General features: G+C 44.7%; 1 protein-coding gene across 9 annotated transcripts in view; it reads left to right on the top strand.

Annotated features, from left to right (window-relative positions):
• The window catches only part of auts2a (activator of transcription and developmental regulator AUTS2 a), a 333859-nt gene that overhangs the window by 284377 nt on the left and 32921 nt on the right, over positions 1–16561 (top strand). For all 9 annotated transcript variants that reach the window (XM_030069010.1, XM_030069007.1, XM_030069005.1 and 6 more), the window contains exon 5: positions 12850–12898. In XM_030069010.1, the coding sequence (XP_029924870.1) occupies positions 12850–12898 (49 nt within the window). The remainder of the gene's footprint in view (positions 1–12849; positions 12899–16561) is intronic.

The following is a 16561-nucleotide window of genomic DNA, read 5'->3' as shown; positions in this document are numbered from 1 at the left end:
GTAAGAGTGGACTCCTGAACGACATCTCACCACAGTTTTCCTGTGGATGAATTAGTAATGCTCAAAGACTCCACGTTGTCTATCTAAATGCCATGTGCAGCGCTCAACCTGGTTAATCTAAGGAGCCGCTCAATTTTTCATGCCCACGCCAAGTGTAGCCTTCAATTTAACATGTGCTTTTAATCCTCGGAGTGCTAAATTGCTTTTTAATGTCGAGGAACACGGTGTCTGAGGAGTAACTTGTGAAAAATGCATCAGCAATATGCAGAGAAAATCTGATCCGATGCTTTTCGGGGTAAAGGAACAAAGCAACACCACAGCAAAGAGGAGAGAAACCAATATGTTGTTTTGACACTTTCGTCACCTCAGGGGTCTCAGGAGGAGTCCTCCCGCAGGCAACGACAATGTGTGTGTTTGTGTGTGATTAATTGTGAGTCTGGTTTCACACATTTGCACTGTGTGTATTTTTCATGCTACATTCTGTATATCACCCCAGTATGGCACTACGTAGGGAAGGAGGCGAGTATCTGTGTGTGCGTCCCTCCATGTGTAAATTCATAAGCAGTGTCAGGTGCTATTGTGCCCACAGCGCTGGCGGAGGCGGGCTGGATGACAGGTGCTCGCACGCCTGCCTCGCCCTGTCAGATTCCCCTGCAGACCCCAGGCTTCAGTGCGGTCAAAGTCTGGACTCCATCGAGCGTGACTAAAAGACCTTCCTCTAATATCCTTGGTCGGAGAGCTGGCGAACTCTCTCTAAATGACTTCCTGAAGGCCAGCCAAGCGCCCTCTGTTATCACACAACAATGTGGTCATCAGAGCAGACTAATCAGTAGAAAGCACAGCCAACACTGCCTCTATGAACAATTCACTTGAGCTCAAAACCATACTGTCTTGTAAGGGGGATTTGGGTCACAAGCAGAGTTTACAGTGACGAGACATAATGAATGCACATCAGTAAAAAATGTAATGAAAATACAGTGTCAATCACCACATCTCCATGCTCCATTTTTCCATGTGCAAATTTAGCAGTTTAATTGCAGCAGCGAAACACTCCTGGTTGTTTTATTCCGCAGTGTTGACACTTAAAAGTGATACCCAGTAAACTCTATTCAGCTTGAACCTCTGTAGTTGACACATTTTCAACAACTCACCGTTTTTTGGTTTGGATTCTGACTTATGTTCAAGGTGTCGTTGTAATGAGAGACAGCCGGGGTACAACTTGGAAGAAAATTCTAAGTTTCAATTGGTTTGGAAGACTGAGACACTGGTTAACGTGGAGATGAAATATGCTCATGTAAATAGTGTCATCTGATTTTTTATTTATTTTTTTTTTTTAGCAGACTGTTCCACTAAAATGAAAATTCATGCAACACCTGCTTACTTTGTGTAAAAGTGATAATAGTCCAATACTTGCTTGGGTTAGGTTGTGTGATTATTGTGGACCCCAGTATTATTCATGCAGCTTTTCATCAAATTCAATTAAAACCTTTTTTATTCAACAAACTTTTTACTCTTGTCAGTGGACCAGCAACCACAATTCCTATGAGGGGAAATTGTGTGTGTGTGTGTGTGTGTGTGTGTGTGTGTGTGTGTGTGTGTGTGTGTGTGTGTGTGTGTGTGTGTGTGTGTGTGTGTGTGTGTGTGCATTCAACCATAAGTGTCGGGGTCAAGCTGTGCAAGGTGCTGCAGCTTTCGCATTGGATAAGCAACACAGCCTATCCCTACTGCCAGTCTAAAATCCTCTTAAAGGCTGTGTGTGTGCATGTGTGTGTGTGTGTGTGTGTGTGTGTGTGTGTGTGTGTGTGTGTGTGTGTTAGAGAGAGAGTTAAACAGCCAGCAAGCTGCCCCAGATCATCTTGTGGAAGCTTGGTGTTGGTAAACACAGTACATGGTAAAGCCCAGCTGAGACAGGCACTGATGATTGGGCTTAGCGCTCACCGAGTCCTGGGTGGCCCTCAGCACTGACGGCTCCCCTGTGGCCCCTAGTGGGACCAGGTTAGACACACATACACACATGCTGAAAGAAACTGCAGAGCCAGGCCCACTCACTTCATACAGCTTCATTTTCCCATCACACACACTCACACTTTATGCCTCTTCAGGTATCGCGCTAATAGCAAAAACAAACCATAAGCTGGATCATTCAACACAATTACATAAACATAAACAAACACCCATTTACAAAGTGGTGCACAGAGAGAGAACACACTCTATCTTTGCCCTGGGAGCCTGGGTCCACTCAAATAACCCCGTGGTGAATGTGCTGCTGTCAGGCAGCCAGCGGGGCAGCCTCACAATGTGCACATTTAGGACCCAGAGCCCGATGGCAGCGCAGAGTTTGTGGAGGAAAAGCATGGAATGTGTCCCGCGGGCAGATGCAGGCCCCTCTCAAAGGCATCTCTATTACAAGCAGACAAACAGCGCCTTATGTTATGGTCACCAGCCCTGGAGACGCATTTCCAGACTGCTACTCTGCCCCACACCAGCACGCGCCCTCGTGGAAATCTACTGGCCCACGCCACACTCTGCTCATTATTTAAAAAAATAAAAACCATCATTCACACCTACAAGGAAGTATGTGCTGATCTGATAGCGATGATGGATTATATAAGAAGTACAGTCATGCTTGTTTTACTGGGAGCCTGGAAGCGCTCTTTTTGATCCCTTTGACGATAATGAACAGAAATAAGGGTGTGCCATGTTTTGAAGTTCCCCTACTTTGATAGCATCTCCTATAGCACGTACTGTACGTATGACACAGTGTAATGTGCACCATCAAGCCTGCTGTACTTCAAGTGAACCTGGGAGAGATATGAACCAGCAGAACGAGTCGGTGCCAAGCATGACAGCCGCGCTCAGGTCTGTCTTCAGCCGGTGGCCTTTTATAGATACTGACAGATAAAGAGGCCTGTGATCTTGTGAAGCACCAGGCATGAGCGTTGATTACCATCCCCGCTGATAACGCCGCATGTTAATCATTGTAAACATCATGTTGTGGCTTTGAGCAGCTAGGCTTATCTGTAATTGGTGTAATTGTTACTAGCGTTTAACGAGATCGTCCTCCAGATATGCAAAACGGCAACAGGGCCGGGGTGCAGGAGAGGCTCCCTTCAGATCAGCCTCGCTGACGGTGGCGTTGGATTGACACGAACCCTTCGCGCTGTGCCATGAATGAGAGGCAGCTATGGGCCAGAGTGCAAATCCAATGAGAGGGCGCTGGAGATGAGGGGGTCATGAAATATTTAAATGTACAGGGCTTCAAAGCGGAAGAGGCCTCCTGTGCTTGTCAACAGAAAGACCCCCCGCAGCCCCAGCCGCGGCCTCAGTCTCCGGACCACAACCAGCTCCACATGTAGGTCACTAACCACCAGCTTGCCTCGCCGCTGTCAGGGCGCCACCAGGGGAAAAGGAGGGGATTCACACATTAAATCGCTCCCTCCTGTCTCTGGCGCGCACACACACACACTGGCTATCTTCCTCTTGTGCAAACCATTCTCCCGTGCTCTAGTGTTACAGAGAAGGGGAGATGAGCAGCGGCGAGGTCAGGGAGGATATCCCGGCGCTGTCTCCATGGACTCTAACATGTTAAAATGCGCTGTCATATGAGAGAAAGGCTCAAATCCCCCTCTTTCCACACACACACACACACACACACACACCACTCTCCAGCCAGCCACACAACCCTAACCCTCCTGTCCCCTCCCTCCTTTCCATCGCTCAGCCCCCCAGCAGGGAGGCTACTGTAGACAGAACAACGGCCTTATTTAGCTCAGGCCCTGTGAAATGCAATTAGAAACCCCTCCATGGCCAGCGGGGGCCCGGAATGAGATGGAGGGGAGGGAGAGACACACACAGAGAGAGAGAGAGAGAGAGAGAGAGAGAGAGAGAGAGAAATTGAGGGAAACGGGGTGGGGTGATGGGGAGAAGCAGAGACCTCCCTGCTGTCTGTCAGCTTGCTGGCTTTTGATGTCCGTGGCCCATCTCGTGTCCCCCTAGAGAGCCTATCATCAGGCCCCCCACTCCGGAGCTGTTGAGCACAGAGAGAGAGCCTTGGAGAGGCTTGTTTGAGTGGAGGGAGGCGGGGGTGAGGGGGTGGGGATGGTGGTGGAGGGACCGGGGCTGTCTCCGTTGGTGCCTGACAGAATGGTCTTGACGGGGCGTTTCAGAGGCCTAATCCCTCTGACCATACTCCTCCAGCCAGGCGAATCGCTCGGGGGGCTGCAGGAGTCTATCAAAGGTCAGACAGATTTTAATACACCGCCTTACTGGTGATTTCCTCGGCGCTTTCCCCTAGCCGTTTCTTTTTAAAGACACAGCAGGCCGTTTCTGTCCCCTCCTATTTTTTCTTTTTTACCTCCCTCCTCCTCCTTTTCTTCTTTCGTCTACCTCCCTGTTTGACTCTTTCTCACTCTCCCTCTTGTCTGTCTCTCTTTTCTCCCTGTCGCTCCACTTCTTTTTTCCCTCTCTCTCTCTCTCTCTCTCTCTCTCTCTCGTCCATTCTCTTCCTCTCTAGTTCCTCCTCCTTTATCTCCCTGTCTCCCCTTTTCTCCTCACTCCCTTCGCGGTGCTGAGAAGAAAGCAACAAAAGGGAAAATATTATCCCTGCCAGCGCAGTTGCTCTTGGTTGGTATTAAGTCGAGGCCTCGTGGGGGGTGCTAGCGCCATGGTTCTTTAGTTGTTGATGTCTGCTGGGTCTCCGTGAATATAAAGACATGCAGATTAGGGAGGAAAATTAAAGCTGGGGGTTCGTCATGCAGCGGGTATCTGTTAAGAATATTTTTGTCGGGGATATGGCTCCACTGTAGAGCTTCAGAGAGAAAATTGAGGTCAAATTTCGAAGTCTAATAATACCCTTTTTTTATGAATGCTTTTGCTTGATGCAGCAACATCCAAGAAGCCTATCAATGAGTCTGAATAGTTTTCATCTGAAGATTATTTCAGGACAAGGAGTCACTTTGTGAGCAGCGTCCAATGGCGCTGGAACCCATTTGCAGTGCTGTTCCAAGTCATTAGTATACATGGCGGGAGATGTGGAGCCGTCACAAACATAAATAAATTAAAGTCTTAAAAAATACAGCACATCCAAAAATCACGTTCTGCTGTCACATGTTGTTAGTCTTTGTATCAAAAACTCAGACACTAAATGTCCCCGATCCATTAAATCACTATGTAAGCAAAGGCAATATTTGAGTGACGATGTTATTTAAAGGGGGTAACATTCAAAGTGGGCTTTTAGAATAATTTGGCTTGCATGTTTGATTTACTAAATGCATTTTTTACATTAAACATCAAGTGGAAAATGTTAAAGGAAAAGAATGGGTGCCTAATGCATGTGTTTGGTTCATGCGGCACATATGCTCCTTTCTGTTTGAAGGGGAGGGAGTGATTGACTGGCCTGAAATTATCCACGGCATCGCAGCCCACAGCCCACATTCCATTGCAATGTCTATAATTTAGACAAAAAGGTCTCCCTCCTCTCCTGTGACTGGGCAGAATGAGGGAGTGGGGGTGGAGGGGGGATACATTAAGGATGTAACCAAAGCATTTGAGGAAGGGAAGGTTAAACCAATTTTCTTGTCTGCATTGTTTTATAAAGTGAGTCCCATGGTAGCGACATTGGACTGATGGCCAGGAAAGTAGGTTTGTTCCTGCTGACAGGCCAGTTCTTATGCGCCACAACGTCAACTGGATCTGATTATTGCCTACCAGATCCAGATAATGTCTACCATTGATCAGGCCATTTATCTAGAACTCCTACAGCCCCGGCTGCTTTCAGAAACCACGGGGAGATAAGCAGATCCAGATAAGCAGATAACACAGTCTCTACAGGCTTTTAACATGAGGAAGAAATACTTTTCCGCCGTCCCCGGGCTGACATGTGATGTGAGTTTCATATCTCAGCCCAGGAAGCCTTGTTATAACAGAGAGGATCTGCCTTTAGAGGTCTCGTCATCATATCTGATGGACACTTTTATCCTCGCATCCGTCAATCTCCCCTAACTATTCCCAGAATGCCAATCACACCTCGTGTGATAAGCACAGGCTTAAATAAGTGGGGCAAGATATGCAGAGTAGAGCTTCTCCTTTTGTCGTATTTACAGGTTTGATATTCCAAAAAAAAAGCATTTCTGTGGCAATGCAGAAAGAAACTGTCAAATCCCTTAAGTATTCAGTGTCCCAGTCTGAATATTTGACTCGTGAAATACACATAAGCAAGACTGTTAACTTTCCCAAAGGCTTACATTACTACTTTTGGGAGACAACGTTGTCCCATTTTGAAAGCTTGTAAATCTATAGGTTTTTAAAGCGGGATGCGTTTTTCTTTGTCTGTGTGTGTGCATGCGCGCCCGTGTGTCATCCCCACATTAACACTAGCAATGAGTGACAGATTAATTTATGTCTGGCTACGTGTCTGAGGAATTGGGAAGAAAGGGTCTGTCAGTGCTGCTTGTCGGGAGGGGGTAGAGATTAGAGCCAGTTGTCATTGACAGCCCAGTGCAGGCTCTGGGAGATAAGGTCGGATGTAATGACTGTAAAAAAAAAAAAAAAAAAAAAAAAAAAACATCCTCACCCCGCCTTCAAAAGACTGGGAGAAGAGGAGGTGTTGGCAGCTCTGTGTATGTGTGTGTGTGTGTGTGTGTGTGTGTGTGTGTGTTACAAATTTCCCAGTCCTTATATAAGCATTCCAATATTTCACCCCACATCTTAAACAATAAAGAGGGCATGATCTCATCACATCTGCGTAAACCAGCTATCAAATAATATGCTTCAAATCCGTGTAAGGCAGGTTATTGGGGGAAATTGAATTAAATTTAAACATGTCCGTGTTTTAATCAAGTGATCATCTTAATCTTATTAATCCCAATAGTCAGATTATTCTATGTATGTAAACATGATGAAACTCTAATCCCCCCACTCTCTCATCTAGACTTGGCATCACTTTGCTTGCCTGTGGCGCAGTGCCACTCCTAATAAATATATCCATATGGTAAAAGATCCATATGACGTTAATAATGTAGTAGATAAATTTAATTAGTGCTTTTTTCATCTTAATTATAATAACTTAAATCTTGTGGAGCATTTTGCGTGCTGGCAAGAAGTGTTGATTCGTTTTCGGAAGACACACAAACTGTTTTGTCCTTAGTATTTTTGCACTTAAATATAAATATTAGTGAACACTCCATGTTAGCAAGTGACTGTGATATAAGCAGGAAAAAAGCTTTTGAGGTATACTTCAACTGACTTGAAAAATGTCATTTTCCTTCAGTACAATCATTCAGATCAGTAATATACACATTGTTGGGTGTTGTCTTTTGTGTAAATGTATGTATGTTTTGTCCTGGTGACAGTTTTATAATGAAATACAATTTTTTAAGAAATATTTGAGGGCAGTCAAAAGGCTCAAAAAAGCCCCTTCAACCCAGAAAATGAAATTAAAATGAAAATGAACTTAAAATTAAAATGTTTTGTAGTCACAACCAATACTAACAACTGTTAATACCAAGCTCCCACAAGAGTCTTCATGTTTGTAATGCTCTCTCCCCTGCAACAAATATCCTGTATTTACTATTGTTGAAAAGATAATGTCATCTTTGTCAGTGTGTCTGTTTGAATGACAGGAGTTTTCAAAGCAGGTAACTTAGATTTTTCCCTCAGCCCGAGAGTTATCTCATCCTTATTGAGATGTCACGGTTAGGTGAAAACTCTCTCTGAACCTTGAGCACCCAGCCAGTTGAGACAGCTTTTCCTCCTGAGATGACTGTTCAGTTTCATTAAGTAAGATTCTTGTTCCTTTCCCCTATGCCTCCACATCCTACTCTAGTTTGATGAAATGAGGAAAAACTGGTAGCCCCTGCAAGCACAGCACAGGGCTCAGAGTCAACAGGCAAATTTAATAAGAGCTTTTAACATATTACATCGCCAGCACTCATGTTACACTTATCAGTAATATTTTAAATGAGGGGAGATTTGGCATAATGGCAGGAAGGCTCATAAAGGAGAGCCGGTCTCCTGTGATTGTAATCTAGCAAAGAGTTCCTGTAAAATTAAACCATGGTTTGTGGGGGTAGAGGAAAACATGCCTCTGGTTGCTTTGAAGTGGAGAATCGAGGACCAAAAAAGGAATAAAAGATGACAAAATATCAGCGTGAAACTGATGGTCTATAGACTGGATTTACATGCCCAGACAGCAATTACTGGGATATGTAGTATAAATCCAGACATTGTGTTTGATCTCAGCACTTCATTCTCTTGCACCGGCAATGTTTTTCCATATGAAATTGCGCAGGGTTCCCTTTTGTGCATGTTCATCTCTGTCAGAGTTTCATTTGAATTAAAAATAATGTGCAGTGAGAGATCCGGGCATTGATTGCTTGGCGGTGTGGCTGTAATCACAGACTTGCGGTCGCTCTCAAATCTGATAATGACCGTTTAGGATGGGGAGCGGTGAGTCTTTCATGGCTGCCGCTGCACGGGCCTGTGAAACAGACGGGTAGCCATTTTCTGTTGGTGGCAGCATTATAAATACATATTCTGCAGCCAGCCATGTAGTACATTTGAAGCCAAACCGCGATATGCTCTTGATGTTTCATCACATTCACCACATCAAGGATAAGAATCATTGTGATCTAATTACATGTAACCACGGTTAGTGCATCAGTAACTAATTTTAGACGTGATTTACTAGTTTCCTGTTATGCTGCTTTTCACTGCAATGGTGCAGCAGCATTTTGCAGCTGAATAAATACACTGTAGTTATCAAACTTGTTTTCCCATAGCCTAAGGGCATCTTAATGACATGAGATTACTCATTCCATGTAACTCGGTCACAGTCAAATGATTGATGGAGTTAATCAATATCTCCATGTTAAATAATTAATTGGAGGATTATGAAAGCAGAAAAGGGCCACCAAGGCTGGAGACACATTCATTGTTTGTTTCCCAGCCCCTTAAGAATACTAAAGCTGTTCATTGCACAAGGCTTATGCCTATTAAACATAAACATATAGTGACACTTAACAGGAGCCCCTGACCTCCTTCACACATGTTAATGTAGGCTGGCCTTTCTCCCAGGCCCTTTGTGCCCACAGGCTTTATCCTCTGTAGCCGGACCAAGTGGCTGGGCTTTAACTGGCCACCCGAGGCCAACCCCTCCCACCCTTCATGGCACTTCACATTCTTTGTCTTATATGTCATCAATGTGCCTGTGAATGGCCATGTGTGCTGCTGAAGTGTCCTTGAGCAAGATATGGAACCCACACCTACTCGCTCCTCGTGAGTAGATCTGTGAAAAGATTGCCAGCTAAATGCCTAAAATGTAAATGTAAATACTCCTCTACCTTATCCTTTGTCTGGCTATGGCTAAGCTCCGTCTGACATTCAGCAGATACAAAGTGTGTTGAGTTAACCAGACAAAATTATGAAGCCAGACTGAACATCTGACCACAGAGATGGTTTGGAAGGAAGAGTTGTTGTGACTGTTCCCATGCATGAGGATTTATTTTGCCATTCTGGACCTCAACAGTACATCACATGTCCCAGTATCTTCATGTGTATACGGCCAGCCAAGCCAACGGACCCTCGTTCTCTATGTTACCGAGGGACGGATTAACATCCCAGCTATGAGCTAAGACTGTTTTCTGCTCTGTGGTGGCAGGGAAAGACTTTCCAATGTGACTCTATTGTAGATCCAATGACCTCACAGCCAGCGGGTTAATGCTCATTACACAAGCTATAGGATGCGAGGGGTTTGTGCTATTAAGAGGATTTTCCAGGAAGGGCCAGCATTAGATTGCTTAAGAGTGATGAACACTGTCACTTCCCAGGTAAACATTACTTCCAAGCCAATCTTAATCAATCTGCATGTCAGACAGAATAGTGACAGCCCCTTCCCTGCGCCCCCCGCCTCCACCTAAAAATCTGTGATCCTCTTAAATTGCAGACTCTGGGGGGTCAGCACAGTTAAATGACCTGCTAAAGTGTCTTGCTGAAGAGCAAAACATTGAATCCCTACCAGCTCCAGGGGTGCTGCTCTGTAGCTGACCCTGACCTCTGACCTCCTTTTGCAAGGGGGTTAAGTGAAGAGGAAAAATCCCTCCAGGGCTCAATAAAAGCAATATAATTATAATCTTGTGCTTTATGTCTGTAAGATACATTAGTCGTGGAAACTCGATAAGCTGCGGGTCTATCTGGGTGGGCCGTTGGACTGGAAACTCAAATTGAAGGCTATCTCAATGTCTAAATGACCCAAAGTGCTTTTTATAATACCGGGCTTACCTCCCTCCAGGCCAGTGGAGTGGGAGTTGATCCAACAGGAAGACAGCGCCTGTGGGCTGTGAGGAGGTGCATGCTGCTCATAAAGGAGCGTTTTGTTTTGCCTCCCCTCACGGTAGCAGCACCCTACTGGGGAATTCATTAGTGGCTGACATCATCTCACTCAGTAGAGACTGAAAGAAAGAATATCATTCTGTCGCTGCTCCCTCCCTCGTTCTCTCTCCCTCTCCCTCTCTCTCTCTCTCCCTCTCTCACTCTCTGCCTCCTTATCTAGTTCTGGTGCGCCACTGTCGGTGTATTTGTGCGACATTTACGCAAAGGAAAACGCACTGAGGCGCGCCGTTAGACTCGCATTCAGGGGGTTTCGGAAGCGCAAAAACACGAGCGTGTTTGTCTTCTGGAGAAGCCGGGCTGAGGTTGAACCCAAGTCCGGCTGGAATCAGGAAGTGGGAGGACCCGACCGTCAAGGCAGCAGCAGCAGCACTCGGGCAGTCAGTCGTTGGATGAATGGGAGTTTGTCTGGTGATTGGGAGCGGATGAGGAGAGGCTCTTGTGTGTCTGCGACCGGGATCCGTCACAGAGACCACGCTAGACAGGCTTTGCAGCTGAAAACATAACGAAAGCGGGGTTATACCTTACGATTTTTTTTGGTCACAGCTTTTGTGATTTTGTCTCCGTCTGTGCCGCTACAGAGGAAACTGGCTGTGCGCTTTGTTGGATTGGCTCGCTCCGACGGACGCAGCGACGCAGCCCCTCTCTGCGCACCGACACACAAACCCTCACGGATCCTGTTTGTTCCCTCACACGGATATTTCCGACAGGAGAATATATACGAAAAAATTCATATTGTGTCTCGAACAAGGAAAGAAACGTGGATCAAGGGATTTTCCCCCAGTCGTCTCAGTGCAGTTGCTGAAGCTCTCCGTGGAGAGACACATGGTTCCCTTTGTCCAAAAGGCGCAGTAGCTTTGTGAGCGGCTTTGGATTTTTTTTTCTTGGAAAGGCTTCTTCTCTATCCGCATGGCTGTCCTCAATTTAAACGGAGTAGACTTCGCCGCCTCTTGTGTGGATTATATTATTTGAAAAGCAGAATGTGAAACGAGGCCATATTTACTAGACCGCGAAAGTAATATCCTGACTTGTTTTTTGCCTTCTTGCCAACCTTGCCACATCAAAGGTATGCGCGCTGGCGTTGAGCCATAGATAATAAAGATTTATTTTGATATTGTGTGATCATTCTCACGGAATACTGGTTACTGATTGCAAAAAATGCGCTTACTCAGTTAAATTTGTGTTGCAACCGTTTTTGTGGCACCTATTCCACTGTCATTTATTCTGCGGCTTGCATTGTTTACATTCTGTCAGTATGACACTATTGAATAAACCCCACGTTTTATGACAGATTCCTGGAGGTTTTGCTTTGTAACAAAACAACAATAATTTAATCATAAGTATTGGGTTGATTTCCTGTTATTTTAACGTTTTAGTCACAATACCTCTTATCTCCTGCAACCTTATAACCGCTGCCATGCATGCAATAAAAAAAAAAAAAAGACAACACCAGACCGCTGACAAATCACCTGTAGTTATGCACAAATCCGAAATAAATCTGTCGTTTAGGTAATTGTATCACAAGAAAAATAGTCCTGCTGTCAAAGTGTGAAGGCGCATAACGTCATTCCCTGTTATTCATTTTGCAGTTAAGAAATCCGTGGCTAGTCTCTTACACGAATCTCCAAAGCCTAAGAAAAGCATTATATTCACAGAAATCTGTCTATCAGGCCTCGTCTCCTCTCCATGTGCAGGTTAGCGGGTGTTGTCCTGTTTCTTACACATCTTTGCGACCTGTAGTTATTTGGTAATATAATCCCTGACCTAGACGTCGAGGCTGCTGACATAAGCAGTGCTTCTTGGGCTTCACATAGCCCCCTAAATAAGCTTGTACTATTTAATTCAGTTTTAAATCCTATCACTGCACATTTTCTTGTAATGTTGGTGGCCCGTCTGAGAGGTTGTAAGGGGGTGACTGGATGATGTTGGCGTGGAGCAACAGTGCCATCAAGTGGCGTGGATATGAATTGCCACTTGTTTTGCCCCAGTCAAATGGAAAATGTTGTACCTTGTTGAGTTTTTGACCATGAAGCCCTCCTTATCCAAAAAATGGGCACCAGCTGGCTATGACAATGTGTGTGCATTTGCTGTGGCTTAGCCTAAGTGAGTCCAAATTTGAACATGCAGGTTTTCTCATTAAAGTAAAGAACAAGGATCAAGCAAAAATGTCCAGACGTGTATTTGGAAAACCACATCTAATAAAAGCCATCAGGGGAGCATTCAGCACCAATTTTCTTCCCGAGCTGATAGTTTTGTCAAGTAACTTTAATTTATCACAGTGTCAAAATAACATCTTGTCAGTCATCTGTCACTGCCCCACTTTGTCTCCAGAAATTACATCATAAATTACATTGGTATGTGCGGGTTTGTAAGATGGAATGCTTTTAGATGCAAGGTCTTTGCTGTTTTGTGAACCAAAACCCCCTGGCAAGCGTTTTGCTAATTTCATGTTTAACTCTTTTGCAGGTCTCCAATGCTGGCTCAGAGAAATTTTTCAGCACAGCTGCAGTTAAAGGTATGGATTTTGTAAAATGTTTTAAAACTTTATTTACTGAAGTGGGAAAAAATGCTATGTATTGTCTTAGCACAGTGAATGCTCTTTTTCTGTGTTATGATGTTATTATACTGCATTACATCCAATGATAAGAAATACGGGTTTGTCTCAACTCAACGTTTGAAATGAAAAAATGACACGAAATGAATATTTATCTGCCATTACCAAAGGAATGCATACAATATGAAGGTTTCACGGCTTGTAATGGCTTTTTACAGGCCTATCATAATTTAAATACATATAAGATAAAGAGGTGTTTCTCTACACTAAATACATCAGTGTGGCTTTTTGATGACCCTTTGTAGAAAATGTGCAGAAATGCGTCAGGACTTGTGTTGTAGCCAGAGGAGGAGGAGGAGGAGATGGAGGAGGATGTACTAATGCTGTAGGGAATGAAGTGAGGGCAGGAAAGGCATCTGTTTATGGCCTCAGTGTGCCAACACCACATGTGACCTCATTATCAAGTCACTAATTTGCTGTTAAAAGCAGCCCCATTTTCTCTGGCTCAGGGATAATGGAGGTGCCCCGTGTGAATGGACATTCCTCTGTAATGGGGGGAGTTACCAGGCAGGGCAGAGAGGAGGCTCTGAGACAGAGGTTACGACCCCTTCAGAGCAGTGGCAGAAACAGGGCCGATCAGCGCTGATAGGTCCCTGTACACCCCCCTTCCTTTGCTCTTCTTCCTGCACTTTTCCACCACACAAATCTCCAAACACATTTCCCACATTCTGGCCTTTGATTCCCTCCAGGGCTTGATTTGTGGCATCCATCGGGGAGCTCAATGGCCATGCTTGACAGGGAGGTTTCCTTTTGAAGGCGCTTCTCTGTGGCCTGATTTGGTTCCCTTGAAAGGATTAAGGCCCCCTTTGTGCCGCCTAAATCAACACAGGGCCGCCCTCTCTCTCCCTTCGTGAAAGGACCTGACTGGGGAAACAGTACACAAAATACGCTTTCTCTCTGCTGCATGGTAGTCCACTCTCTTGGCCCCTATTTCCATTTAAATATCTCATCTTTTCTTCCCTTTTGCCATCTCCATCCCCTCCTCCTCTCCTGCCATATGCTAATGCCTATTGCTATCGCAAAAGGCGAGTAAAAGAATCCAGGTGCAGGGTGAGTGGGGACCTCTGGTATTTTTATGGAGGGTGGTGTTGAGATTAAAAGAGCTGGGTGGGTTTTTGTTGAAGGGGATTAGCAGCACTCTAATGCAACCAAACCTCAGGACAAGCAACAGCTCTAACAAAAATAGCGAGAGGAGGCTCGTTTGTGAGACGATGAGTCAATATTTGACCAAGGGCAGGTGCAAAGAAAAAGTCTCCATTTGTGTGGTGGTTTGTGCTTTCTTGTTGGTACACATGAAATGCTTATTGGGCTTAGAGTTCAGCATAGTGCTGAGGAAACCATGGCAGTTGGAAAGCGAAATGTCAGGCCATGGCAGCAGGAACAACACCCAAACAAAACAACAGCCAGTTTATTGTGCAGAGCTCTGGAATGAAGGGATAGCTGTACATAAAGTCTGCAGCAGTTAACGCACTACTTTGATGCGGCGGACCAATATGTTTATATTGAGATAATAGAGTTTGCAAAACCTCTAGAGTGTTGAATTGCACAGACAGTGGTTGAGAAATACAGCTTTAATCACAATTCAGGATGATGTAATCTATCATCAGGGTATGAAATTAAATCCCGCCAAGCACCAAATGCTGGTAAAATTTATCGTTGGTTAATAAATCATTAAGGTTAACACTCTCTACCTGAGTTATGCCAGACATTAAAAATGGATGGGATGGCATGTATGCAAAAAATGCATATTAATTATTTTGGCTTGGAAAATGTTTTCTTGTCGGTTGATTTTTTTTTTTCTTACGTTTACCAGCTTTTAGCAGGGGAGCCAAAAATTAAATTGCAGACAGTGTGCCATTATTAACAATATTGCAATTGATTAGAACTTGGAGACTAAGACACATTCAATACACCTTAAGACAACTGAGCGCAAAGAGAGGCCATTGTAATTCAGGTGTTTATGCGCAACTTTGGCAGTGACTGAGAGGTTGTTGTTTTTTCTACCGCAAGACTGGAAATGAGCCCAGGGCAGCATCAGGTCCCTTTGAAGGCTGATGGCTCTTAGTGATCATCTTTTAGTCTCTCAGCCACTTTACCTACTCAGTAATTATGGTGCATTTTCTGTGCTTTCTCAACAGCCATAATATGTGTTGTTTGCCCTGGGCCTGCACTGCATTTTTAAAGAGAAACTCCAACTGATGAGAATGTGTATTTTGTTTTTTCAGACGCTGATGTGTTTCCTCTCCCTCATGTCGTTCTTCATCTCAGGGCCATTAGTGTCTGCTGTGTGTAGTTGTCTTCTGTGAAGGGTAGAGTCACTACCTCTTTCCCTCTCTCTCTCTCTACCCCCCCTTTCCCCAACTACCCCCCACCCCTTTTGCTCACTCTGGGTTCAGTTTTCCCAGGAATGGCTCTCATTAAGTAAGAGTCATTAAATGTTAGCTCTAATTACTGTGGCTGTCAAGGTGCCTGCAGGTGTCAGCTAGCTAACCTGATTCATTTACTCTACGAGAGAAGCCGGGCATAAGCGCCAGTCAGAAAGCTGTGGCTTAGTCTATCGGCCACCTCCGTTACAAACAGCCTTCCCGGTGTCTAAGCTGCTTTTGGGGATGCCACGGGTGGAAATCGGTATCCAAGCCTTGTTAAGGCCAGCACTTTGTGTGAGTGCTGTCTGGGGAGTGGATTGAACTGCTAGGTTGCACAGACACTGATGACAAACCAGCACACTGTGTCACCAGAAAAGCCTGCAGACAGATCTATCAAATGATTAAAGCCAGGTCCCATGGTGGTAATATCTTGTCACCCAGTTACACTCCCATTCTTTACGATAGTGTCAATTCCTAAGCCACCCTGCAAACTCAGCTAAGTCACTGGAGTGCAGAGTCCAAACATACACATGTACATTGTTTTGTTTTGTTTTTGTTTGATTTTTTTTTTTTTTTTTTTTTTTTAGCATAACATGATGGTAGATGACATTTAAAAGGTACTGCAAAATTATTCATCAAGACCAGGCTTGTAATAATTCTCATTTATATTCTTGTAACTGTTTAGAAATACTACCTAGCCAATACTGAGCCGATGGGATGTAAGAAATAGAATTTCTAATGCAATTTCAATATAGCGGGCAATATAGTCATCATACTTAAAAGCGTGTTAATGCCAATAGTTGCCTCTTACATGCGAACACATTATTAGTTACCCAGGTCACATTTAACTCATGGTTGCAATTAGGAACCACTTCATTACATCATTATTTAGTTTAAGGGTGTTGCAAAGGAGCACTTGGGATTTTTTTTCCTTTTAAAGCCATTCATCTGGTTGACATATTGGAGAAGCTTGTCTCTCTTGAGACATCCTCTGCAGCTCTGTGCCTGTGACGTGAGGCTGGGTTCACTGCAGGGGAGAGCTGAAGTGCACAGCGTAGTGATTCTCATTTCCCCCCCTCAGCACAATGCTGATTTCACCGTGCTTTACTGGAGTTAATGTGAAAATGAAGCGGTGCTACAGTGAGACCCGGGGCTGACGCCAGCGTGAAGAGTGCCGCTGGTGAAGTGCATCGGGCTC

This window comes from Myripristis murdjan, chromosome 14 (assembly GCF_902150065.1).
Source record: "Myripristis murdjan chromosome 14, fMyrMur1.1, whole genome shotgun sequence".
NCBI classification, from domain to species: domain Eukaryota; kingdom Metazoa; phylum Chordata; class Actinopteri; order Holocentriformes; family Holocentridae; genus Myripristis; species Myripristis murdjan.
The sequence above is the reverse complement of the archived record's forward strand: the minus strand, read 5'-3'. Positions and strand labels throughout refer to the sequence as shown.